This window comes from Manis javanica, chromosome 12 (genome assembly GCF_040802235.1).
Source record: "Manis javanica isolate MJ-LG chromosome 12, MJ_LKY, whole genome shotgun sequence".
Lineage (NCBI taxonomy): Eukaryota > Metazoa > Chordata > Mammalia > Pholidota > Manidae > Manis > Manis javanica.
Window position 1 is genome coordinate 97,733,908 of NC_133167.1, and position 27,910 is coordinate 97,761,817.

At 42.3% G+C, this 27,910-nt stretch overlaps 1 protein-coding gene across 1 annotated transcript; it reads right to left on the reverse strand.

Moving 5' to 3' along the window:
* Positions 1 to 2,271: 2,271 nt before the first annotated feature.
* Positions 2,272 to 27,910, reverse strand: ASAH1 (N-acylsphingosine amidohydrolase 1). The gene is made up of 14 exons (XM_036997016.2): positions 27,574 to 27,910; positions 20,520 to 20,566; positions 15,321 to 15,411; positions 14,814 to 14,900; positions 12,793 to 12,871; positions 10,758 to 10,832; positions 9,807 to 9,852; positions 9,112 to 9,256; positions 8,658 to 8,712; positions 8,460 to 8,541; positions 4,596 to 4,727; positions 4,371 to 4,494; positions 3,881 to 3,937; positions 2,272 to 2,798 (listed from the first exon to the last, which is right to left on the reverse strand). The coding sequence occupies exons 1-14, from the start codon at positions 27,640 to 27,642 to the stop codon at positions 2,709 to 2,711; spliced, it is 1,179 nt and encodes a 392-aa protein (XP_036852911.1). The 5' UTR covers positions 27,643 to 27,910; the 3' UTR covers positions 2,272 to 2,708.

A 27,910-nucleotide genomic window follows, 5' to 3' on the forward strand; every position in this document is an offset into this window, starting at 1 on the left:
CAACTTAAAGTCACCAGCTGCATAAGCCCTAACGAGAGTCAGCCTGTCTTTTTAGGCTGACGGCTTGACTTCCCTCTAGCTGTGGGAGGTCCTAGGTGGCATCTTCTTCCAACAGGAGACTTTCATCTCCAGTGAGAACCTGTTGTTTGGTGCAGCAGCTTCCTTAGTGAGCGGAGCTGTAGCTTCTCCATCAGCACCTGCTGCTTCACCTTGTGCTTTCATGTTACAGAGATGGCTTCCCTCCTTAAGTGTCATGAACCAGCCTCGGCTAGTTTCAAACCGTTCTTCTGAAGCTTCCTCACCTCTCTCAGCCTTCATAAAATTGGAAGAGATTAGGGCCTTGCTCTGGATGGGCTTTGGCTTAAGGGAATGCTGTGGCTGGGCTGATCTTCTCTCCAGACCAGTGAAACATTACCTGTATCAAAATAGTACTCTTTGGTTTCTTATCATTCACGGCTTCACTGGAGTAGCACCTCCGTTTTCCTTCAAGAATTTTTCATTTGCATTCACAACTTGGCTATCTTTTTGGCGCAGGAGGCCCAGCTTTTGGCCTGTCCTGGCTTTCAACATACCTCATCACTCAGCTGCTTTCATTTCTAAGTTTTGACTCAAAGTGGGCAGTGTGACTCTCCTATCACTCAAACACTTAAAGGCCACTGGACAGTTACTGTTTGGCCTAATTGCAATACTGTGTCTCGGAATCGGAAGGCCTGAAAAGAGGGAGGATGGGAAAGCTGATTGGTACAGTCAGAATACACACATTTATCGGTTAACGTTCACTGTCTTGTGTGATCACAGTTCACAACACCACAAAACAATTACAACAGTAACAGCAAAGTCACTGATCACAGATCACCGTAACAAATGTCATACTGTTTAAAATACTGTGAGAATTACCAAAATGTGACAGACACCTGCAGTGAGCCAGTGCTACTGGGAAAATGGTACTGCCTCAGTCAATACAGGGTTGCCACAGACCTTTGATTTGTTAAAAAAAAAAAAAAAAAAAAAATCTGTGAAGTTCAGTAAAGCAAAAAGTACAATAAAATGAGGAATTCTTGTAGTCTCATGTTCTCCCCAAATTAAAATAGCAATTAGCACCACTGTCCATGGGGAACCACTGGCGGTATTTGGGTGAGCACACTCCTGGTCATATCTGTACGGACATGTCTGGTTATGCATAAGTGCACATATAAAGTGTTCCATAAACGGGCTTAGATTTGGTATCCTGTCTATTGTTTAGTGGTAAAAAGGCAGCTTATAATCTAAAATTTTAGTACTAGGTATTACTTCCTCCAAATTCTTTGACTTAGTCCTGAGGAATCAGTCTGAAACAAATCAGCATCTCACCTCTTTATTATTGTGCTTTATCAAAGGCGACTACTTTAGGAAAAAAATACAAGTTGACCTCACTTCACTTCATTTTTGTGAAAGGGACAAAATCTGAAGTAAAGTTCTTTTTAATTGACTCCTACTTCAAAACAAACCCTCTTGTAATTCCCCCTTTGCTACAGTAATACCAGCGTCACTGTTTCCGTGGAAGCACCTCCCCTCAGGACACCTGCATGCCAGGTTGGTCCACTGGGTTTTGAAGTGATACGGGTCAGTCACGTAAGACCAATAAGCTGAGTAACTCACTTGCATAACCCTTGTAATTTAAATCACGTATCAGGTTCAGCCTGGGTTTCTCTCTAACACCCTCCCTCCCCGACCCCAGACTCACACACAGGTGTACATGACAACTGCCAGCACTGCCGCTGATTGTTTATTGTGTCCAGGGTACAACCGACGTGACATGAAGCGGAGACAGTCTTGACCAACTGGAATGCGTTTTCACAGTTAATTGTGAAAGTCTGAAAGGTTGAGTTCTATTAACACTTTGCATAAATAGTTAAATACAAATGTTTTCCAGAGATCTAAATTTTAAAACTATATATTTGATCAGAAAGACAATTGAATCATACTTATGAGAGTTAAAATAATGGGTTCACCTCTCATTTTCCACACAAGTTTATCGCCTGATTTATATACAGTTAATTCACAGACCCGAGACTCAGTTTTTGAATTTAACTTCCTGGTGTTCAGGGAGAAACTGATTCTGAGAAAGGGAACATTAGAATTTGTGTGTATAAGAGACTCTGCCTCGCATACTTCATAAGCCCACAAAATACTCCGATTCAGAGTCCAAGACCCATGGACTGCCCATTAAGAGAAATGAATCTGCCTTCTTCCCCTCCAGTCAAGATTAGTGAAATTACATTGCTGCCAACAAACAGCAAAGACATTAATTTTAATAGTTAGAAACAGGAGGAAAACTACAGAAAACACAAATTGTGGATACAAGTGAAATACTGGATAATGCGGACAATGTATTAATCCTGCAGAGGATGGGGTTCAGTGCCCACAGAGAATCTGCGTTTTCCCACAGGGATGAACTGCCCATCCCTAACCCACACGTCCATGTGAAATGAACCCCAGCAAATTCCACGACTGCTGCACTTGCTTTAAAGCAGTTAGTGGCAAATAAAAACAATCAACTGTTGTGGCAAAAAGGAGCCTATGAATTATAAACACCCTCAAGAGGACAAGCTGTGCCTCAGGAGAATCTGCCCGGAGTCCTGGGCTTGGAAGGAGGTCCGATGCTGCGCTGGTCGCCACGTGGGAGCACCCACCTCGCGGACGGTGCCTCCTCCAGGCCAGTGGGCCCCTTACCAGCCTATACAAGGATCTGGGCAGTCCCGCAGGTAAGTTTCAAATTGATGTTTGGTGACATCCATCAAGGTGGTGAATACTGACAGCTGAAAGAAAAGTTTCACTTTAAGGAGGTTTTCAATTCTAAGATGTCTTGACTCATAGTAGCATTTCTATACTTGTAGAAGTGCTTTATGAAGTTGCTTAATATTAAATAATATATACTATACAGAAGCAGAGATAGAAAAATAGAAAGAACCAAATAATTCAATAATAATTAAAACTTCAACAACTGTTATTCCAGATTATGTGTATGAACTGGCTTGGGAGAGAATCTCATTCCTTACAAGATCTTATCCTGCCTAGTATATTGCTTCACCACCAAGGCTTTAAGACCGACTTAACCCTCCTGAACTGCATGCCTAGAGGTGCGGCGCATAAACGGCTTAGCTTTGGCCTGCTTATCCTTAAAGCGTTTTCACACCCGTTAAATGTTGCCACTGGGAGCTCAAGCGATGAGGGAGTGAGCTGAGTGGGAGGTCAGTGCAGCCTGGGGGCCTAGGGAGTCTCCCCGCAGGGGCCGCGTGCGGACTCAAACCCCAATAGGCAGGAGGATCCTTCCTCAGGAGAGGCAGGCACACCGCCCTTGGGGAGGGTAAGGGAGAGACCCAGGGCAAGGGAAGGAGCTAGCGGGTAACTCAGTGGGTGCACCCAGAGCGAGGGGGGACAACCAGCAATCTGGAGGACCGGGAAAGGTTTTGCATTTTTTAAGTGTTTGCGGAAAAGATCAAAGGATAATCATGAAAAGTGGGAAACCCCAATCCACTGACCCAGCTGTGTCTCGAACCGGCCCCCAGGCTTGGTTTTGTGGAGTTGGGAATGTCAGTTGTGGTGGACAGCGTGAGACGTCTGATGGGAGAGGGACAGGTCGAGATAAACACTACACTTAAATTCAAATACCATGTAAATAAAACTGGAAACAATACACTCATAATTTGGACATCAAGCCAGTGATCAATTTCTTGGTCACATCCCAAGTGTTTTAGTCCCACAAATACATTAAAAAAATATCAGGTGTATGCTGAACATGAATTGGGATTCTAGCTCTACTGACCCAAGATCATGGAAAGCTGCAACAGGACCAAATTCTTCCCTAAAAGCAAACACGAATATTTGTCTTTTAAAATACCTTGTTGAGGATGGGTTTTGTTGACAGGACATCATACATGGTTGCAAATGAGATATTCTAAAACACAAAAATAGCTTTGTTCGGTAAGTTGAATACAGATTCAGCAGCCTTACCAACATAAATTAGTCTTTACAAACCAAGGCATTACTCAATCAACTTCCCACCAACCCCATGAAAGAAATTCCCTTGGAGTCCCTGTTAGAACTAATGGCGCTAATGTACAAATGTACCCCTTTCTCTCTCCCACCTCTCTTTAATTCTTGCCTGTTGGTTATCAACTTCACAGAGTGGTGTCTGGTATTACAGTAAGAATAGGAAGCAAAATTTTATTCTCTCAATGAGAAACAGAAGAAAACAAAAAGTGTTAACTGTCCAAAGAGACTGATTAATAGGTGGTCTATAAATTATTCGAAGGCCATAGAGAAATGCCAGAACTAGGATCGTCTTTAGCGGTCACCATTTTTTTCTATACACGACATTGTGAATTTACCTCTTGGGTTGCCTGGTTTAGACACGTCTTTATAGCTGTCCTACGATCATCAAGGAACAGGGGATTTTTCCAGCGGTCGTAATTTGTTTCTTCCACATACCATCTACCGTGCTTGGCGTCGAGTCTGGATAGGAAAGGAGATTCTGCAGGCTCCACACCCGGAATCTGCACACGGCAGTCCATGCTGTAAATGTGTACTTACTCTGCTTTAACAAGTGTACTTACTCATACACATCCAAAGACTGCTTTCTGTCTCGTGTGATCACACAACCCTCCCCAGACTTGTTGCCTCCCAGGATGAAGTATGCTGGGGCCAGTATCTTGGTTTGGGTCAGTATATTCTTGGCCGCTTCATAACTACATACAAACATTAAAGAAACAACAAAAAAACCGGGGAACATTTTTAGTTAATTGGGGATGAAAATGATTTAGCTGTGGAAACTAAGGGACAACAACATGAGGAACATCATGTTTTTTAAAAAAAGGAAGGTGAGCAATGGCTGAGGGAGAAGCAATCCCCGACTCACCTGCGGTGAAGCCCTGAGGTCTGAGATGGTCCCCCTGATCTGAAGGACAAAATGGCCTTGAGATCATCTCCCGCCCTTGCATCTCCCATTCCTTTCACTCAACAACAGAACAAGGAAATAATGACTGTATATAGGACTTAGGTAATAACCTTGAAAATTAGGCTAATAAAACTGGAAGTGGATTTTCAAAAAGATTACTAAAAATCTTACTCCCTGGAAAGCATTAAAAATAGATGCAGTACTCCGTGGATGTTTTGTGGCCCTTGTCTAGCTTGGATTAATACTTAGTCCATAGGCACAGACCCGATCATCTACATTTGCCCTCTTACAGCACTAAACTATGTTTTCTACCTTTATCTTGCATCTACCTACCACTTCAGCATTTTATTAAAAGTAATAACAATAATAATAAGGGAGAAATGTGGGATTCACATATAAATCAAGTGTAAAAATCAAACGAATATTCCTATTTGACCTGATTGTTTATAGTTCATAATGCGTGATCAAAACCAAAAGTTTCTGTGATGACTGCCCTTGCACTGTTCACCATGTAAGAACTTATTCACTATGTAAGAATTTGTTCACCATGTAAGAACTTGTTCGTTATGCTTCAGAAGACTGGAGACTGATGAGAATTAGACTTGGGGTGGATTAATGATTGTGCATTGAGTCCCCTGTACAGAATTTTATTGTTAACTGTTAACCATTTGATCAATAAATATGAGAGATGCCCTCTCAAAAAAAAAAAATAGATGCAGTACTAGCTGCTAAAGGCAGTTCTGCTATTAGAAGATTTCTACACCAGCACAGAATATAACTTCTAGGTTATTAGGTATTACAATTTAAATGAAGACTTTATTGTACAATTTTTCTTTTATGAATGATTTTTTTGTGCAAAAATACAGGAGCACTATCTCTAGCACTTTTTAAGAAATCAATTCATTTCCTTGTTATAAATACACAAAACATGAAAAATTCAATATCAGTGTCAAAGGGTTCACCTAAGAAATTATGAAATAATTCCTCAATGGAAGATAAGCTGGGAACTACTTTTATATTTTAATATGAATAATTTAGAATAAACCACAATACATTAAAATGATAATACACCATGATCAAATAGCACGTATTCCAGGGAATCAAGAATGGTTCAACACTCACAAATCAATGCGATACACATTAACAAAGAAGGATAAAAGTCTTATGGTCAGTTCAACAGATATGGAAAAAGCATCTGACAAAATTCAACATCAATTTATGACAAAATATCTCAACAAAGTGGGTACAGAGGGAACATACCTCCACAAAGTAGAGGCCATATATGACAAGCCCACAAATATCATTATCACTGGTGAAAAGCTGAAAGCTTTCCTTTAGGAAGAAGACAAAGATGTCCATTCTCACCATTTTTATTCAATTTAGTATTGGCAACACTAGCTAGAGCAATTTGGCAAGAAAAAATAAAAGGTATCCAAATCAGAAAGAAGACTCACTATTTGCAGATGACATATCATAGAGAGAGAAACCTGAAGATTCCACCAAAAAAACTGTTAGAACTAATAAATGAATTTGGTGAAGCTGCAGGATACAAAAATCAATATACAATCTGCTACATTTCTAAACACTAATAACTATCAGAAAGAGTAATTAAGAAAAAAAAATCCCATTTACAACTGCATCAAAAAGAATAAAATATCTAGGAATAAATTTAACCAAGGAGGTGAAAGACCTGTACACTCAAAACTGTAAGATATTGAGGAAAGAAATGGGAGATGATTAATGACATTCCATACTCATAGATTAGAAAAATTAAATATTGTTAGAATGCCCATAATACTCAAAGCAATCTGCAGATTCAATACAATCCCTATCAAAATTTCAATGTCACAAATAGAGCAAACAATTCTAAAATTTGTATGGAACCACAAGAGACCCCGAATAACCAAAGCAATGCTGAGAAAGAAGTACAAAGCTGCAGGCATCACACTCCCTGATTTCAAACTACATTGCAAAGCTATAGGATTCAACAGCATAGCAGTGGCATAAAAACAGACACACAGATCAATGGAACAGAAAATAGAGTCCAAAAACAAACCCATGAATATATGGTCAATTACTTTACAACAAAGGAGCCAAGAATATACAATGGCGAAAGGACAGTCTCCTCAATGAATGGTACTGGGAAAACTGAACAGCCACATACAAGAAAGTGACGCTGGCCACTATCTCACACCACACACAAAAATCAACTCAAAATGGGTAAAGACTTGACCATAAGCCCTGAAACCATAAAACTCATAGAATATAGGTGGTAAGCTCTTTGACCTCAGTCTTCATGATCATTTTTTTGGATTTGACACCAAAAGCAAAGGCAACAGAAACAAAAATAAATGAGACAACATCAAACTAAAAACCTCTGGACAACAATGAAAACCACCAACAAAATGAAAAGGTAACCTGAATGGGAGAAAATATTTGCAAATGATAGATCTGATAAGGGTCTAATATCTAAAATATCTAAATAACTCATACAACTCAATTTGAAAAAAAAACAATCCTATTCAAAAATGGGCAGAGGATCTGACTAGATATTTTTCCAAAGACACACAGATGGCCAATAGGCGCATGAATGAGCCATCATCAGGGAAATGCAAATCAAACCACACCTCAGTCAGAACGGCTAGCACCGAAAAGAGGAGAGGTAACAAGTACTGGCAAGGATGTGGAGAAAAGGGAATCCTTGTACATTTTCAGTGGAAACGTAAATTGGTGCAGTCACTACGGAAAACAAATTGGAGGTCCCTCAAAAAAACCAAAAATAGAGCTACCAGAAGATCCAATAATTCCACTTCTGGGTATTTATTCAAAGAAAGTGAAAACACCAGTATATATATATATATATATATATATTTATATACATACATACATATATACACAATGAAATATTATTCAGCCATAAAAAAAAGGAAATTTTGCCATCTGTGTCAACATGGATGGACTTTGAGGACAACATGCTAAATGAAATAAATCAGAATGCTATGTCCTATATGATATATAAAAGAAACACCATGTGATCTCACTAACAAGTGGAATCTAAAAACAAACATGACAAATAAAACCCATCAAACTCAGATACAGAAAACAGGTTGATGGTTACCAGAGGCAGGGGTAGAGGGTGAGCAAAATGGGTGAAGGGGTTATAAAGATACAAATTACCAGTTATAAAATAACTAAGAGTCCTGGGGATATAATGACAGTACAGTGACTACAGATGAAATACTGTATTCTACATTTCAAAGTTGGTAAGAGAGTAAGTTAAAAAAATTTTTTTTCTTGTGATGAGAAGCTTTATGTGTGGTGATGATGGATGTTAATTTACTGTGGTGATCATTTTATAATATATACAAATATAATATTTTGTTATATACCTTAAGCTAATTAATGTTAGATGTCAATTATTTTATATATATATATATGTTATATGTCAACTGTATCTCCAATTAAACAAAGTTTAAAGATAAAAAAATACTGAATTTGATAATAAAGCCACCAAAGAGATCACCTTGTGCTGTTTTCCAGAACTGATCTAGTGATATATCCTATCCACATGGCATCCTTCTTTCCCAAAATCCACTCCAGGATACCTGGAAGAGATCACACACAGTGTCGTGGGCCCGGGAGGAGGTCAGACTAACCAGGGGCACAGTCCAGCCCCCCACCTAACACGCCTAGGGATTCCCATTCAAGACTCTCCACTCACCCACGTAGCCGCCGTTGATGCTGAAGCGTTCGTTCAGTGAAAGACTGAACAGTCCCTGAGAAAAAGACAGAAAGCAGTGACGTCAGAAACCTCGCCCATCAGCTGAGGGCCCCTCTGTACTTCATACTGGAAGGTGCACTGGTCTGGGGAACAGGGAATGCAGGACACCCCCTCCTAACAGAGCTTTCCTGTAAATGGCAGGCCCAGAACCAGACTCCAGATCCCGAGCCCCAGTGCCAACGCCAGCCGCATGCCCCGGCGCGGGAAGCTCGGAAACCTGCACCTCCCTCCTCTCCGCCACGTGAGCCCACACCTGGGGCGTGACAAGTACAGACAGAGAGGAACTGGGCTCTCAGGTTCTTTTAGGTCCTCATTTGCTTAGACCCCAACTTTCACAGGCACTAGAGGCAGGACACAGAGCTGCCAGTAAAATGATGCACGGTCGGTTCCTTACTGGTTTGAGTCCTGTCAGCACGCCCACGTAGCCAGCAAAGCTTGTGCCCTTGAAGACAGTTTTATTGTTCCTTTGGAAGTCCAAGTTCACTGTTAAAGGTTTTAGGTTCTCGGTTATGACCCAGGTATTATTATTTGTATTCCACCTACAAAAGACAAATTTCACTGTCATTTAAGAACAAAGGTAGTGATGACGTGATGCTGATGGCCAGGCGTTACACTAGGCGCTTCATCTACCCAACCCCCCCATGGTTGCTCCTCACAGGAACTCTGCAGTATGGCTGGTTTCAGCCTCCATGCCCCACATGATAAAACTGAGGCTCAGAGAAGTTAAGTAACTCTTCCAACATAACACAGCCTATAAATAGCAAACCCCAGATTCAAATTTAAGTCTCTAATTCCAAAGCCCTGTTATATTTTTTTCTGAAAGGTCAAGATGACACATAAGACAGAATGCTATTCTTCCTTCCAAACTATAAACTACATGTGATCTGGGCCCTTCAAGCATGCTCCAGATTTGTTCACTAGGTACAAACTCTCAAATAACCAAGAGTGTGTTTATATTGTCTCAAAACTAAGGAATACAGTTATCTTCCTTTCCAGTCATATTTGGAAATGACGAGGGACTTACTCTTCATCAGTGCAATACAATCTACTTTTCTTAGAGACTGATAACACACCACGTTCCTCACTTACCCCAGAAACACTCCAAAGTCCATGTTACGCCCATGTAGGAGATGACCTAATTCAGAGCAAGCAGAAGAGAGATGTGGTAGCAACTAACGATAGCACAGTCGGTCCCAAATCAAAGCTGGGCATCTAATTTTGGTCAGTTGATATTCTCAAGTGTCCAATCTGACAATAAGAACTAAACATTCTGATCTCCTAAGCCCGAACAAGATGAAACTGCTGGCGCTTTCACGTGGGCCAGAGGCCCCACAGTACCTGAGAGCACAGGGCTCTAGGTAAGATCAGGACCTGGTCATTCTGGGGTCCACTGGGTGACATGGTCCTGCCTGGATATGGCTGGCTTTGTCTCACCAAGCGACTTGGCGCCTGACACCCAGTGACTCTGTCAACACGCTTTCTTTAAGGGATTGTCCCCTATAGCCGGACACCTCAAGGACTAGATACATGGGGACTTTATACCAAGTACAGGTAAAAAATAAGAGTGAATCAGGGTGGACTATCCATACCATGTATGTGGGGACCTGCCAGGAAAAACATGGGGATGTGAGGCCCATCTACACAGGGTCCCCTGGCTGGGAAATGATGGGGAGAGATTTGTCCTGGGCTTGAAGGCAAGGCTGGGGCCATCATGGATCTGAAGACAACGGAGTAGCCCTGACAGTACTTGTATCAAGTTCTGAAGACAAGCGACCCTTTGAGGAAGGGTGAGCAAGCTTATGGTCCTGAAACAAGGTTTTTGAACACCTCAATTAAACCTTACTAGGCATTACAGTGGTCTTAAAATAAGGAGAGTTTGCAATTCACTTGTAAACATTTACCTAGGTCTATAAAACTGTATGCAACGTACAGAGACCTTGCATAGCAAGCCTGGATTTGACAAGTTCTAATCCCACGGATGCAGAAGATTTCTCCTGTACTTTGTCCTTTGCCCCACCCACCCGCCCGGAGCGGATTTACCTGCTTTGTCTTCTGCTATTATTGAAGTACAAAGGGTAAAAAGTTCGTAGAAAATATTGTATGAAATTATCTCTCCTGTAAGAAAAGATAGGGAAATTCTTGGTCAAGAGACAGAACCATGGCATTGTCAGAAGACGCTTTTTGAGGAAAAGGCTTAGCTCTCATTGCTGTATGAATTTGGCTTCGGCATATAGGAGTGACCCCAGACCACGGCAATGCGTCCGAGGAGCTGGCCAGACGCCAAGGGAGCACGTCCCCCGAGAGGCGGCTATGGGGCAAAGCAAATGCCTGGGCATGGTGGAGCCACACTACAGCGCTGTCCACATTTTTCATCAATATCCATTTTAACTTGGTTGGGGGGCCTCAAACACAATAATATAATACATCTGGCTTTTGGCTGCATGCCAAAAATCTATTTTGCCCACATTTTCAGAATGCGACTGCTATTTCTAAAGTGAGAAAGAAGATACAGGAACTACAACAAGACCGGTACACAGTAGCCCAGAGAATCCATGATGGAACATTTTGATTTTTGAGTATCTTCCCCAAACTGTATTATAATATCACTTGGCATCTAATTCAAAGAGCACACTTCAGCTTTGATCCATTTCACATTAACATGTTAAGGTTAATATGTTTTTTTCCTACCCTAATGTTTATTTCCATTTGATTTCTGTTTCGGTGAAATTCCACTTGCATTTTCTTTTATTACCAGTCTGTTACTGTTTCTATTTTTCCTTTGAGATATTAATTTATATGCAGTATTTTTTTTGCTTGAGTTCTTTTCTTAATGGACTTACAGACACACAGATGGCTAAGGTATATATTTCTAGTATGTTGACCAACTTTTTAAGCCATTTTCTTTAAAGAATCTAAACCAAACAAATACTTAGCTGCTTTTGTTGATAAATACTAATTTTCAGAAATTTTCAATCGTTTATGTTGTAAAAACCAAGGTACTAGTGGATACTTAAAATAATGACTGCAGTGCATTGGTAGCTTAAAAACAAAATTGGGGTGGCAGAGAAGGTTTTCATTAAATTAATGTGGACTTTGTTAAAATTAAGAATTTATGTTTATCAAGACAGCACTAAGAGGACAAAAATGGAGGGTCATGAACTGGGAGAAGACATTTAGAATACATGCATCTGACAGGCGACCTGTGTCCATGCAAATAATTCCTTCAAACCAATAAAAAAATGGGCAAAGAGTTTACCAAGCACTTCACTCTGGAAGGGAAGGAGGAGAGGAAAGGGATGGAGGACTATCTTTTTATCACTTTTTTTTAGGGAGCAAAAACAAGAAGAACCGGATGGCCCATGAAAGGAAGGGACAGTCAGAAAGGGGGCGATCTCCTGGCCGTCAGGGAGGTGCACGTGACGTAACAGGATGCTGCCGACTCAGCCGAAGGGCTCAAATAAACACTACTGGCATCATCGAGCAGAAAAGTATCAAGAAGAGAAAACCAAACCCTCACACTGTGCTGCCAGTGAACACAACCACTACGGAAAACTGGCTGGCAGAGTCTACGAGGCTCCAGTACGGCTGCCCTGTAATGCAGGACATACTCAAGAGAAACGAGTGCACACCTCCCTCAAGACACAGACAGGAAAGCTCCCGACAGCCTCGGATTCCTAATATCCCAAGTCTAGAAACCACCGAGTACCGTATGCATCCTACAGCATAGTAGCTGCAGGACTAGGTACAGGAAACCGGACGCAACGGGGCACACTGCTCACCCGTTCTTAACATTTCACACTGCTTATAAGTTCAAGAAGAGGCCGAACTAACCGCGAAGTCAGAAAAGGGGCTGCGCGGAGACGTGGGACTGTCTGTAAAGGGCATAATGGGGCCCTCCGATTGGCTGGGTTTTTTCCTGTCTTGATCTGAGTTGTGATTACATGCACGTATGCATTTTAAAAATTCTATTGAGCTGTATGTGTAAGACCTGTGTACTTTACATATATCATACCTCAATAGAAAAAACTGTAAAGTGTTGTATTAAATTTTCCCAAAGCCACAAAGCGAACTTTACCTAAGGGTATGTTGGTAACAGCTGCAATCCCCTTCATTTCCTCCACGTAAGGGCCGGGAAAGTTGCTGAGAAGACCAGGCTTAGAAAACAAAGACAACAATCATTCAACCTAAAGGGTTGTTTTGAGATTTACATATAATTTGTTCCAGACATGGCTGCCACCAGACCAGAGGTGATGAAAGTTATTTTTTAAAGCACTTGATCTCATGCATTTCTAAGATTCTACGTAATGTTCACTATCAGACCCCTAATTCTTTAACCCGTATTTGTGGGCCCTTAAACTCATCTGTTCTCAGGTACTCTGCAAAGAGCTAAGATTCTCAGGCTGATTCTTCCTGCTTTACACTCTTTGCCCCACTCTCCAGCAGGAGAGGGAACTGGGCTAACCTGCCCCCACGCAAGGAGGGGGCATCCCGGGCTAGCATGTGTCACTGCATTCTGTGAGCAAGCCACAGACGCACAGCAAACCCAATGGTGGACCTACACGGTTTTCCTCAAACGCAACTATTCGCTACCAATGAGATGACGACTTAAGCTCGCAGCCTCTTGCTAAAATGGTGTGCTTAAAATTTGAAAGTCTCATTGTTCACCAACTTCATACCGATATGTAATGTGACCTAACTAAGCACATGTATATTTTTTTGCCCTAGGAATTCCAGGCATTGCACAAGGGGCATAGTCCTGCCAATTTAATAAACAAAAATGACCTACTGAGCATTAACCATGCCCTGCATCCACGCACTGGGCTTTACACACAGTATGCCATTTAATCCTCACAAGGACATACAGCTAGTATGTGTCTGACCTGACCTTAAAATCCAGTGTTTAAAGAGCAAACAAAACCCCTGATGTTGTCTGACTGCAGAGCCTGGGCTCGCTGCTGGCACCCTGCAGCCCACCCTGATGGCACGCAGAGCAGGAGCCGGGCCCCGGGCCTGTCTGCTGCTCTCGCCCACCCTTCTGCTGCAGGAGGTGGGTCAGCATGGACACAGGACAGCCCTGATCAAAGGCTCTGAGAACACACACAGGAGGGACAACAGGCTTGGTGGCGCAGGTGGCATGTCACAGGGATGACAGACCCAGAGCACCCAGCCTCTAAGACCGTGATGCTCAACCAGGGCTGGTTTGGCCTCCCAGAGGACACTGGTGATGTCCAGAGGCACTTCTGGTCATCACGGCTGAAGGGGTGCTGCAGGCACAGGGGGCAGAGGCCAGGGATGCTGCTGACCAGTCTATGGTGCACCGATGGCCCAGCAAAATACCACCCATCTGAAAGGTCACTGTCCCGAGTTAGAACACTGCCCTCGGGCCTCCTCGTCCTCTGTCCTTTGCACCCTGCAGGCCAGTGAAGGCCCCGGAGCAAAGAACCCTTAGCAATGGTGAAGGTCTCTCATGGGGCCCTAGATTTTCCACTGGTTGCACCTGAAGAAAAAAAAAAGAGGCTGAGAAATGGAATCTTTCTGCCTGACCAGGAGGAAAATGATATGGCTGGGTGAATGAATGCACAGCCATAAGAAATATGCAACTGCATGAGTTTCAACAGTTACAGCTACTGAGAACTCCATCAAATACTGGGCTCAGATGACTGTCATTTGATCTTACCTAGAAAAATCTCCGGGTGTCCTGAGATACTCAGGCAAAGAACCTAAGAAAAAACCCGAATTTTCAATAGTGAACTTGCAAACCTACATACATAATAGGGTAAGAAAATGCCATTCTCCCAATGAAACAGACCTCTTTATATACCACTGTTCTAGAAAAGAGTCCACACTTTAAAAATAACATTAAAGAGCAGTTAACTGCCAAAATTTGCATGCTATTTTGTGTTCTGTTACTCCAATCTTACCAGAATTTTAAGTCCGTCTGAAGTTTTGACAGTGGTCTAGAATAAATGCAAACTTGTGCAAGCTCCTTAAAAGAGGTCAAATTATGCCTTTAAATAAATACCAGAGCCTTTTCCTACATTCTGTGCATATATGTGTATATGTTTAAAATTTACTGTGGGAAATAGTATTTCTTACCAACTTTTGATCCACTATCTGAATAATTTTTCCACTTGGCACAAATGCATTTACTAGATTCTTAAGAGAATTCACTATAACCTTCACCTGGAAAATAAATTTAAAAATTAGTAAAAGACATCAAGAAGTGGTGACATTTAAGATTTATATTGGTATGATGAAAATATAACTTTTGCCTTAGTCATAGGCAGCTAACTAAAATACAGTGTTATTTGAAAATATTTTCAAGTAATATATAAACACAATACATCTTTAACATGACACTTGATTAACTATTTAGACAAAGGTAAGTGATACAGAGAGAAGGGAACAAAGGCGAAGGCCAGTAAAAAGAGCGAGAGATTCCAGAGGAGCGTTTTCTCCTCTACCATCGTTTACTGCAAATGGCAGGGAAGAGTCAGAAGCCCACTGCTGAAATCCTTGGTGTGTGATTTCATGAAGTATCTTTTAAAAATGCAATTATATTCCATAAAATCAGAAATAGAAGATACAAGAATCATAGCATACCGCGGACGCCTTTTCTGCCATCAGTTCATGCCATCTTTTGTAGGGTGGTAAATCAAGATTTACGGTGTACCATGGAACTGGACCCCTGTAGCTGTAATGAGAGGTTATCAGCTTGGAATATTAAAAGCAGTTTTTGGATGGGAATTTGATAGTTCTGTCTATATAGATATTTTAGAGGCATATTTTTAATAACACAACATTAGGGTTGGTACTCGACCCAAAATTTGCAAGAAAGCTCATTTCCCACCAGGGCTTCTGCTGTATGTTGTACATACAATTCTAAGTAGTTTTGGAAATCTTAGAATACAGAATTATACATTCTGGGAGGTTACCGTGAATTGGTGATTGTGAAGGAATCCATTTTGGCTCAAGAGCTGTAGGAAACCACCTGAATATCATTGCCAGAAGACAGCTGCTTTCTTTTCCCGCCTAAATCTCTGCAAAGATTCAGTCTAGGCTCTGGACATTTCTCCCTCTGGTCTCCCAGTCTCAGAATTCCCCCATGGACAGTCTAACACTGCTGCCACATCACCGTCCTCTAGTGGCTAGTGTGGCTTCAGCAGGGTCGCTGGTGAGCCCCCAGCGGGGTGACATGCATTAGCCTCCTGAGATTGCCTTCGAGAACCTTCCCCCTGCCCTCAGCCAGCCTGCTCGTCCTTCTCTGCTTCCTGTCTTCTGTCTTCGGCAGTAAGTCCAAGCCCCACGCACTGTTGGAGCATACCCATTCCCCAGCGTCCTGCTCATGATCTCCACACCGGATATCTACTGTGAGGATACAGCAATGTCCGCTCCTTACCAGTGGAGCTGAGCCATATTTCTGGTGGATGAATCTATAACTATTCTGTCGCTATAGAAACATCTTCTGGCACTTGTTACTAACCTGAAATAGCTTCTAAGGGTGTGTCATTCAACTATGTATCACCTTAAAACTATGCCTAAAAGTAGCCAGCATTTGCTCCATTATTGCTGTGCTCCAGTGATAAGGGGTATTCCAGTACATGCTACACTGTTACCTGGATCTGACATAAAATGTCATCCAGGCTTATGTCTACAGCAGGGATGGATTAGTTTCTAAAAGTCATGAACTGTGGTCTCATTTTTATGTCTACTGCCATGAATAAGAATTTGATTCTCTAATACCTCTGAGCTTGAGACCTGGGTTTACGTATGTTTCATGAAACTGTTCAGCAGCCACTCACGTTGTGATTCAGAGAGAAAAGGAAACGTACATTTAAACAAAAATCACAATGAATGAATTTTGCTCTTCTCAAAGCACTTTCAAAATCCCATTTCCTTAATAGCTGGTATCTGTGTTCAGTACTACATTAAGTAATACAATACTTAAGTACTACAATACCTTGAAAAATGCTTTATATAAAAACAAATTAACTCAGTTTTTGACTGATCATAATTTCACAGGCAAAATTCTGCCCAATAAAATAATTATCATCCATCTGGCCAGACAGGGATGCGAGCATCCTCCCCCTGCTCTCCTGTGCCTTCCGATTCCCATGTCCAGAAGCACCAATCAGCCCATCCGTAGTGCCCCCAGCGCTATGCACGAGTGGCACTGTCATAAGATAAACTCCAATCAGCTGTTCCTCCTCTTATGCCAACCAACAGAGTCAAAGCCTCTATACCTGCCTGGAATGCGTGATTCATTGTCAGGCTGGAGGCTTGGACAGGCTCAAGGGTACCAGAGAGGAGATGGAGAGAAAATGCGCTTGCTTCAGCAGAGGAGCAAGCTGGGATGGGGAGATGCCAGAAACCCCCTAAAAGTAAAACCTCCGCTGGCCAGAACTCTGCAGAACTCTTAACTGATTAACAAAATTGCCTTAATAACATTTAGCCAGATCCCCCATTTTACTTCTCATTAAACATTTTTTTTTGTAAAATATCTCAGTATTTAACATCTCCACCTCAATTTCCTAGAGAAACAAATAGTATCTAATGTAGGAGGGAGGGCAGTGAGGAGTACGGGAAGTAGGCAAAAAACAAAGTACTCCGCCTCGGTATTTAATCAGTAGTTAGTTACTACAGAATAGTTTCCTATTACAAATAGTAAGCATTAAATTATTATTATTTTTTTATGGTAATTAAGAATTTTATTAAAGTTACAGAAAAAATCTAAAATAACAATTGATTTTAGGGACAATATTATACTAACAAGAATAAAGTCAGAAAATTACCTTTTAGATACAATTTCAGGAGGAAAACCTTGATGATCATGATTAAACCACAGCTGAGCCATATCCTTTGCAAATGGCTAGCCATCAAAAAAATAAAGCATTCTGGAAAATACTGATGCAAATATAAGATGAAAGAGCTGTATAGTTAATGGTGTGGATTACTTGGAGAAGTTGGAAAAGGGAAGATAGGAGAACTTGGGAAAGAGCCAGAAAGAAAATTAAATAAAAATACCACATATAGGTCTGGTTAGAGGAGCTTTTATTATTTATCACAGAAACACAGGAAATAAATATGGCATATAATCCCTCATTTATCTGGCTTTATTTGGGAATGAAATGCTCTACATGAATGCAACTTTTCAAAAGAGAACTATCCAAAGTACTACTGTTTTGATCTTAAAAGTTCAAAATGTGTTGCTTTCTTCCCAGTCTTCTTAAGCAGAGTATGCTCTGCTTTTTGCCTTTGTTTGATGACTTTAAGAATTTATAATGAACATTAAAAATTTCCCTTTGCTGCAAAATAGCAGTATCTTAATAGTTACTAAATTTAGAGGAGACAATTTGCCTCCATGCAAAATGATTTGACAGCTTACATTTGTAGGAGCATTTTTTGCATTCTATAATTTTTTTGTCTTTATTATCAAATTAAGGTAGTCACTTGTCAATTCCTAATCTCCTGCTTTCATCTACTGTAGGTTGGGGAGTGATATAAATAAGCTCTTTGTAATTGGTCTAAAATAGGAGTAAAAAGGTAAAAATGATACCCTTCCGTAAGGAACCACCAAGAAATTTGGTGTAGGAATTGTAGGGCATGCGTTTTGGTAACTCATAGAACATGTCAGTCTCTTTTTAGTTTTCTATTAAATTTTGGTAATTTCATATTGCCAAATGAGTGATTTTGGATAAGTGACAGATTATCAAGAGCATAAAGACCTTCAGCTCCAATGGCAAAGGGTTTAAACTATAGCAGATGTAGTGTAAGTAAATTGAATATTAAATTAAATATTCGCCACTATTAACCATTGAATATAATTTAAATATACTGAACATTAACCATCATATATGGTAAACTATGGAAACAAAAAGATTTATGCATGGAAGTGCATTAAATTATTCTTGAAATCTGGCATTGGCTGTGCCCAGGTATTCATGATCAATACTGAGCACTGACTGAACACATCTGGCGCCCCAAGTGTTTTAGAAATTAGTTCAAGTGACACAACACATACACACACATAAACAAGACAGCATCTGCTGGGCACCAGTGAGCAGGAGAAAAACAATGCTAATGGGAGTCAGATGGGCATGGGGTGTCCTGGCTGCCAGCCCGACCCCCTGCATGGGTCTGGTCTGGTCTGGTGGGTAAACAGGCGCGCCCTTCCTCCCCGACAGCCACCCAGGCACACCTCCAGAATCCCACACACTCGCCTGAGCAGCATGGCCTAACATGTGCAGGAGGGTGCTGCTGTCATCCAAGGTATACGAATGTCACATTTCTCTCCCAGGTCTCAAGATCCACTTATGGGTGAGAGAAGAGAAGGGTGAGAGCAGAGTGGAGGACTTCTGTGTAGGGAACAGGCTAGTGAGGAAGGAGGGAACCCAGCAGAAATATCAGGGCAAAAATACTTACATTATGTAGGTGCATCAATATAGGAAAAATGAGTTTATTTGTATATTCACTGCTGAGGCAGTGAAGCAATGAGACTGCTTTAGGGAGAGTTGTTCAAGCTCAGCAGCAAAACAGAAGTAGCTCAACATAAAATGACCCAAAAGTCCACGTGGTTTGTGGTTCTTTTATTACTAGTTCAAGACAGCAAGCATGTTTATCTTCTTTCCTCTGGAGACCCAATATTGTAAAAGTAAAATACTTTTTAAAAAGAGCATACACACACACACATGGCAATGTGGAACCAGTTAAATGCCCAAGCAGGGAAGGTCTGCAGGGCAATCAATTTACAGACATAAAGGTGCACATAAAATGGGGTAGGTACTCATTGAATGCTCAGTGAAGGGGACAGTGAGACCAGCCAAGAGAGACACATGAAATCAGTAAGGCCCCAATGGTCAGGGTGCCCACAGGGACAGAAAGGACGGCGGAGACCAAGCCACTAGAGACGGGGCTGGACATGCACTGGCTTCAGAGTAACACCAACAGACTCATTCTAAACCACCTCCTGCCAATATTTGCCTCTTTCTACGGAAACGTGAGTACATCAAAAGATTTTAGCTTGTTACAGTTTCACTGTATCCAGGACAGTGGCTATTTAGAATAAATAATTTAGGCAAGGGCAGTACAGCATATGTAAGTGGAATGTTACAAAAAACAAAAATGTCATCCAGAGGGTACTGGTCAGAGTTGTACTCTGCCCTCCCCGCCCCCGAGCAGGCTACTATTTCCAGAGAGGGGGCAAAAAAGATCGCCTGTCCCTGGCCCTCCCCTTCCCTTCTTTTCCTCATCTGTGTCCTCTGGGCCAGTGGGCTATCCCCAGGTCCTTCTCACAGATGCATTTAGCCACAAGGATTTGAAAAGGCCACATATCCAGATGAAAAATACTAACGTTCAACACACTAAAACACGATAGTCGCCCTTCCCTTAGGTTTTCCAATCCCGTTTGTCCTCAGTAGCTTTGATTATCATACCAGGGTTATTTCTTGGATGTTTTGCCTATGAGACCCTATGCTTTTGTTCCAATATCATCTGGTAGTTTACACTCAGCCAGCAGAGAAACAACAGGTCGGCTCTGCATTTGTCAAAATAAGAAAAATGCTTAGTGGTAGAGAAGAATTTAGTGGAGAATGGAAACCCTTTTCTCCTAAGATTTTTGATAGACCAAACATGGACATTTTAGTCATAGGGTGTTTTCATATGCGAGAGTCTTAGCCAAATACATACTGAGACATGATAAGACATGGCCTAAGTTTTTCTTGATATTTTTATGAAATCATTACTTAGGGGAAACACGTCTCCTCAAAGGTCACAGTGAGTTTTGAACGTGTGGTGTTTACTCACGTTGGTCCAGAAGGGGGGTAGGTTGACTTTCTGCAGTCTTCTGTCCACTAAAAAACAAAGGAAATTGATAGTTTCAGGAAAAAAAAAAAAACCAAATGGAATAGGTGATTTGCAAAAACAGCTAAAGATCATGAAGACAAAATCAAGTATGATTTGCCCTTTTAGACCATTTCAGTACCTCTGTAAAAGTCTTTTCCTTCCATGAAAACTCCTAAAATCTCAAAGTTACACGTATTTTTAGTCTCAATTCAATTTGCACTAGTATCAGGTGTTGTAATTTGACTTTTTCAATGCAAATATATTGAGTAAAGAGGAGACATATAAGAAAGTAGATGAAAAATGTTTATATCAGGTTGATTCATCACTGAAAGCAAATTTCTTGATAAGATGTAATGTCAAATTGAATTTATGAGCTAACTCTATTGCAATAGAGATTTGCATCCCAAACCAGATTTTCAGGATGTGCTGTGCAGGGCCCCACATAAATGGCTATAATTTATTATGCCACCCTCCTCTCCTGCCACTCCCCCTATTTGTATGGCCACATGCGGCCCCTTCCTACGATCTCACCCCCCTGTGCCTGTGCATATGGTGTTCCCATTGCCTAGGATGCCCCCTCTCTACCTGGCTTTAATTTCTAAGCTCCAACACTGTCTTTGTGGTGAAATCTTCACCTGCTTCCCATATGAACACAGCCGTCCTCCCCCTGCACCCCCGTGGCATGTGCACACACCTCCATTACCATACTTAAGACTCTGCATTATAATCATTTGTTTGTCATTGTCTCCTGTGCTCCTCGAGGTAAAGATGGCCACTGCTGAAGCCACGAAGGCATGAGACTCTCTCAGGGAGGGTTGTTCCAGCTTACGAGCAAAACACAATTAGGTCTTAACATAAATGATGCAAAAGTCCACGTGGATTGATGATCCTCCCATCACTAGTTTGGGTTAGCGGGCATGTCTTCCTCAGGAAACCCAACATTGTAAAAGTGGGATAATTTTCAGTAAGTATCAACCACAATAATAGGGAAGGCTACTAGGGAAAGAAACTACCAGAACTGTAGTTGAAGCTCAGAGAATAAAACTGCAGTAAATTTGTGGGAACAGAGATCTCACGCCTTCTTTTAACTTCTGATAGCATGGGAAGTACATAAAGTAGCTTGACATTACCTGTGGCTCAAACACTGCTGTCAACATTACTTTCTTATGCATGTGACTTTAATGTAAGTTTCTCATGTAATGTTGCTTTGAGTTGTAACTTGAGATTAAATTCATTAGGAAACAGCATCAAGTTATCAAAATCTGATTCAAGCATTAGAATTTAAACTATTTCTAAATTATTAGAATTTAATATATGAAATCTTAGATACTAAATAATAAGAATTTCATAATTCAATACCAAATTAGCAATTTCCAAGGCCATTCAGTGTTCAGTAATAGTGGCCGAGGACAATTTTTCTTCAGAAAAATTTGAGTTTCAGCCATGAGCTCAAATATCGCAGTAAAACTTCACCGCTGCTGACCTAACTGCTGTGTGGAAGGGGAAGTCAGGATATTCAGCATCTATTTCTTACAAAAATTCACAGAAATGGTGATGGTTAAGTCTATGAGAACAAAAGCTCATGGTGGATGTAACTAGTTCAGTAACTCATGATAGATTCAAATATTTTCCACAAAGACCCTGCCAATCAATAATAAAATAGCCACAAACTTTAAGCACCTTGCATTCTCACAAGTCTGTACATTTGTCCAACGAAGTTTTTTGCTTCATACATATTTTCACCACTATCAGCTGCTGCATGTCATAGCAGGTTCCACATCAGGTCTTCTTGAATTACTAAATTCTCATCTTCTTTCAAACATCCTTGCCACAGTGGTTTCATGCAGACAATTCATAGAAACTAATTCTTCAAAGTTGGCACTGATGCTCTAATAAATATCAATAACTGATCAGCCTCAGTAACTTCAAGAGCCACAGAACACAACTGGGAATTATTTGCCTTTTTATTTATATTGATGTTTCTGCCAAAAACCCGGGCAACTGTTCTCATCTAAAGGCTCATACTGTTGTCCCTTGAACAACTCAGGGGTAGGTACAGCCACCACCACCCCTACACAAAAATCCACAAATAACTTTTGTTTCTCCAAATACATAACTACTAATAGCCTGTTGGTCAAAAGCCTTACCAAGAACATAAACAGTCCATTAATGCCTATTTTGTATGTCATGTCCAATTATATACTGCATTCTCACAATAAAGCTAGAGAAAACGTTTTTTTCAGATTGTTACAAATCTCCAAAACACTTCCCACTATATTCATTTGAAAAAAAAATCTATACACAGTTCAAACAGATGTTGTTCAAGAGTCAAATGCAGTGTGAATGGAGACTTCCTCCTTTGGTTGCAGCCTCATTTTGCTTTTTAAAATTTGTAAATAAATTCTGCTGTCAGGAGACACTCTTACCTTCAATTTTCTTATTTTTCTGATCACTTTTTTGCTGAACTGCGAATACTGCTAAGCATTGCTTAATCTAGTAATGTCGACATACATGGCATTCTTTCAGCCCAGCTCTAGCGTCGCTGCACAATAAACACAACGTTTTGCCATCTAATTAGGCAACAACACAATCCATACTCCACTTTGCCTCAATAGCACATCTGAAGTTCACCTTTCTCTTTCCTTCTTGTTTTGACATGATAGGTTTGCACTGGTAATTTTTTTTTCTTTAAAGAATAAAACAGTACCCACGGTACACTGATACATGTGGAACCTAAAATGCTGCTGAGTCTTTACTGCGTAACTGTCCTTTGAAGTGCGCCCAGCAGCCGTGGGCACAGGGCATACGGGCTCTGCTGAGCAGCTCACCGGCCGTGTTGCTAAAACAGCCACAGACGATAAGCAAATGACCAAGCGTGGCTGTGTTCCGATACACCTGGACTTAGGGACACCGACACGCGAATGTCACATCACTTCCTATAACATTAATCTTCGTTCGCTTTTTCCCCCTACTTAAAAAATACATAAAAAACACTCTTAGCTCGCAGGCCTTCCAGAAACAGGTGGCAGGCTGGATCTGGCCTGCTGGCTAGGGTGTGCCAACCGCTGCTCTAGGGCACCGCGCCAACGGCGGCGTCCATGCTCTTGCTCAGCTGCTCAGTTTCTCTAGAGGAAAACCCTTTGAGGTGGTGCATGCATGGAAAAAAAAGAGGCAGACTGTGTGTGTTCAGTTTTTGTTTAGGGAGAATGCCAGTACGCAGTTGTTCGCAGGGGCTGCCACAGGGTTATTTTCTGGCCCTTCAATTTATCTCTCCTTTCACCCTCATTTATTATTCCTACTCTCCAGAACTGTCGCTATTCTTAGCCAGAAGTCTCTCAGGAATCGCCTTTCCTCCCAAAAGCTTCTTCTACTGGCCTCCATCGGTCAAGACTCCATCTACTACCTGAATGCCGAAAATTAATTTGTAGTGTCTTGGACACAATTACATTCATACGCTCAGGGACCAATACCAGTACTGGGCAGGACTTAACCAGATTCATTTCCTATTGCTGCTATGACAAATGGTCACAGCCTTAGTGGCTTAAATCAACACCGTTCAGTATTATGCTACAGCTCTGAAGGTCAGACGCTGAAGTCAGCCTGCAGGGCTGAGCTCCCGCTGGGGCTGTAGGCAGAATCTGCTCCCCTGGCCTTTCCCGCCTCTGGAAGTCACCCACATTCTTTGGCTTCTGGCTCCTTCCTCCATCTTCAAAGCTGGGAGCAGAGCAGCCCTCTTCCCTGGCCTCCCCCCTCCCTCTTCTCAGGACCTCTGTGATTACACCGGGTTCCCCGGGATAATCCAGTATTATGTTCCCAGCTCAAGATCCTTCACTAAATCGCATCTGCAAGGTCTCCTCTGCCAAATAAAGTAACACACGCACAGGCTCTGGGGATGAGGACACGGGCGCCTTTGGGAAGCCATTATTCATCCTCCCATACTATCTGTATTTATTACTGCAAAGAATCATCTTGCTCACTGATTCCCTTCGTTCTGATCACTCCTCAGCCTATGGAAATCTATCTTCTGCTCCCACACTGCTCTAGCCAAGGTGCCCAGGACCTCCAGTTGCCCAGCACAATGGCCACTGGACATGTAGATGGCATTCAACAAAGCGACCTGTTCCGCGCTCTGCTCACGCTTCTCCCGTGCTGGCTGCCGCTCTGCGGGGCCTCTGCCTCACACAGATGTGCGGGTCCCTACGCCTCTGCCCAGGCCCCTCCTTTCCCCCTTTCTGTCTGCTCAGTGATCACCTGCTCCCGTAAGTGTGAATGACAGCCTACTCCTCCCAGCCTCCGCCTTCTGAGCTCCAGCCCCAAAGCTCTGCGGGGCTATCTGGGTGCCACTTGAAACTCGGCATAACCAGAGGGAAAATGATGTTCCTTTTCCCACCCCTAAATGTTCCCTCCCTGCGCTCCCTGGTAGTGAGGCCACCGTTCACCCAGCTGAGCACTTCAGGAAGGACCTATCCCTCATCACTGGGACCACCCTCCTTTACGTTACCCTGTGTTTTTCCTGGGACTAGTCTCCTATGTACCTTTTGCCCCAATCCAAACTGACCTTTTTAATTGAAAAAATTTTGTCATATACGGTTTGAAACTATCCAGGGGCTTCCCATTGTTTTTAGGATAAATTACAAAATCCTTAACAAGGTCTACAGAGCCCTGGATGATACTGTTCCCCATCTCCCTCTCCAGACTTTTCTTGTGCCACACCTGTTACCACCATCTCTTGATAGGTCTCTAAATACAATTAGTTAATAAAGAATGACTCAGGGAGACCTTAAATATGCCATATTCTAAGAAGCCTCAAAAATAAAACCCACAGACATTCCACACTCAAATGATTTTTGTTTGCAACTTAAAGCTGGCCCTCATTTATTCCTATTTATCAAAAGTAGTTTTGAAATCTTGTCACTATGTGGCTACGAACAGTTCATCACACAATGATTCAAAGTGAAAAACAGCTCATTCTTATCAGGAGAAAGAGGTCACTAAATTTCTGTGAGGTTCCAAAGGTTTTTCATTCAGTGGCTCCCAGAATTTTCCAGATCAGTAAAAAAAAAAATTCAGAGGGGCCCAGCACCTGGGAGTCCAAATATTTACTCCCAAGTATAAATGCTAAAAAACAAAAACCCACACACATAAAAGAACGTTTTAACCGCAAAAACTGGAAGGCCATGAAATCAGAATAAAAGCTAACATTCGAAATTATTTGTTTTATGCCCTCGTTTTTCTCATTTCATTAAAGACTTGTGAAAGCAGCATCCCAGACCAATAACCAGTGGCTGGACTATATTTTGACAACCACTATTCTAGATAAGAATTATTAAATTCCTAAGAGGGGCTCTTGATTCTTCTCACTCTAAAATTAGCTTTTAAAACACTTTTGCTTGAAAAAATAATTAAGACCAAAAAAAAAGCAGCCTCTGACATCTGAAACTACTCTGAAGGTCACCATTAGGTCTCAATATTATTACCACCTGGTTTGACCCTCCCAGGCGGGTTACTTCTCTTCTCATGCTGAACATAACCAATCTCACAGAATACATACCTCAGTTGAGGTTACTCTGAGACATAAGATGAGACAAAGCAAGGCCAGTTCATGATTCTAAGCACAAAAACAAGGGTATTGTGCAACTCACAAAACAGCAAACACCCCCTTCTCTTACTAAATGAATGTTTCTGCTTTACCATAGAACTTCCCCACTTTCTAAAAGCATCCAATCTAGAGTAAATCACACAACCAGAGTCCAAATTATGAAACAGGATTCTCCTAATGCCCTTTTACTGAGAGGCCCCCCAGTTGCCCGTAGTGTGCATTCTCCCTCACCGCAAAGACTAATAATAAACCCAGTTTGTTCACTTACAGGTGTGTTCCCTCATGGTGGCTGGCTGAAGGATATTAATGGTATCCAAGTATTAAATTTGTTAAGAATTCCCATAATTCCAACCATTTTAATGCAAATGAATTCCCTACTCACAGTAAAGCAAACTAACTTTATTTTTCCTTATATCTTTCCCCTCCTTGTCCACATAGACATATACTGTGTATTTTTGTTACTGAAATCACTGTATATATTAATATGTATTCTCCTATTTGCTTATTTTTATTTATTTGCATTAACACTATCAATTTTTAATGGCTGAGTAATATCCTACCATGATTTTATTCTTAAAGAATTCCTCCTTGTAGAAATGGAAGAATAAAAAGAAAAGAATGCTCATCTTGCTCCCAATCTCAATATCCTACCTAGCTATTCAGGATCATCCTCATCTAGTCTCAGGCCAGATGCACCTAAGTTCGTACTTATCTGATCCGCTGGCAAAGAAAAAAATGCAGTCTTAACTCCTTTAAAAAAAAAAAAAAGTTATTATGAAAGAGCCCCAGACTGGACGTCGACGGAGAGGCCTGGCTGTAGACAGACAGCTTCCTTAAACAACAGTGTGACCTCCGGCTAGACATTTTCTCTCTCGGAGTCTACTTCCTCCTCTGTGAAATAGAACACTGCCTCTTGCAATGATCAGTCTGTGTTCCTATGACTCTCCTGCGCGGAAAGAGCCACAGGACAGGCGAGCACGAGGACTCGGGGGTGAAAGCACAGCTGCCCCACTGGGCCCGCCTGGCTGTTCCCACGCCCTTACTGGAGACGCTCAGGCCTTTCTTGGCTGCAACTTCTTCAGCACTTCGTCACTGGGCAGAGTGCCAAGGCCATCAGTCTGTCCCGTAACTGAGGTACTGGAACTTGTAGCAGCTCAGGACACGAGAGGCTGGACCTCGCAGAACAAGGGCAACCCCTCAAATCTGGGGGGGTGGAAATCACAACCAGCGTTCTACAGAGCTAAGGATTTCCCCTACAGGTTTGTTCCAGCGTGTACCGAATCAGTCCGGGCAGCGCCCCCCACCCGCTCTGCACCCACCTCCGCGCAGGAAGCCACAGACCTGTAGCGCCGCCGCCCCGGCCAGGGATGCCCGCGCTCGCGCGCCCTCTCCGCGCGCTATGCCCCGGACACTCACCGGCGGCGCGTGCTGCGCCCACGAGCCGACGGTCAGGAGCACCAGCGTTAGGCGACTGAGGACCAGCATCGTGCGAGAGCCGCCGCCGCTGCCGGGGTAACCCACGGAGGCCTCCGCGGCACCTCCTTAACTTGGGGCTGGCCGCGCCCCTGCCGCCGCGTGACCGGCCACCCGGACCGCACCACGCGGGGCGCGGGGACAGCGCGGAGCGCACGGGGTAGGAAGGACAGGACGGGGCTTCTCCGCGCTGCCTTGGGCAGCCGGAGAGGCCGTTCGGGGCGGAGGCGGGAGCCTCAGCGCGGAGCCTCCGGAGGGAGTCGCCGCTCGCTGTAGGACT

Coding starts and splice junctions, on each gene's coding strand:
- ASAH1 (XM_036997016.2), bottom strand. CDS start 27,642: ATGCTGGTCCTCAGTCGCCTAACGCTGGTGCTCCTGACCGTCGGCTCG. Junction 15,412..20,519: donor TACCCCCCTTCTGGACCAAC/GTGAGTAAACAC, acceptor CTCTCATTACAG/CTACAGGGGTCCAGTTCCAT. Junction 2,799..3,880: donor CAAAACCCATCCTCAACAAG/GTATTTTAAAAG, acceptor CTTTTCTTTCAG/CTGTCAGTATTCACCACCTT.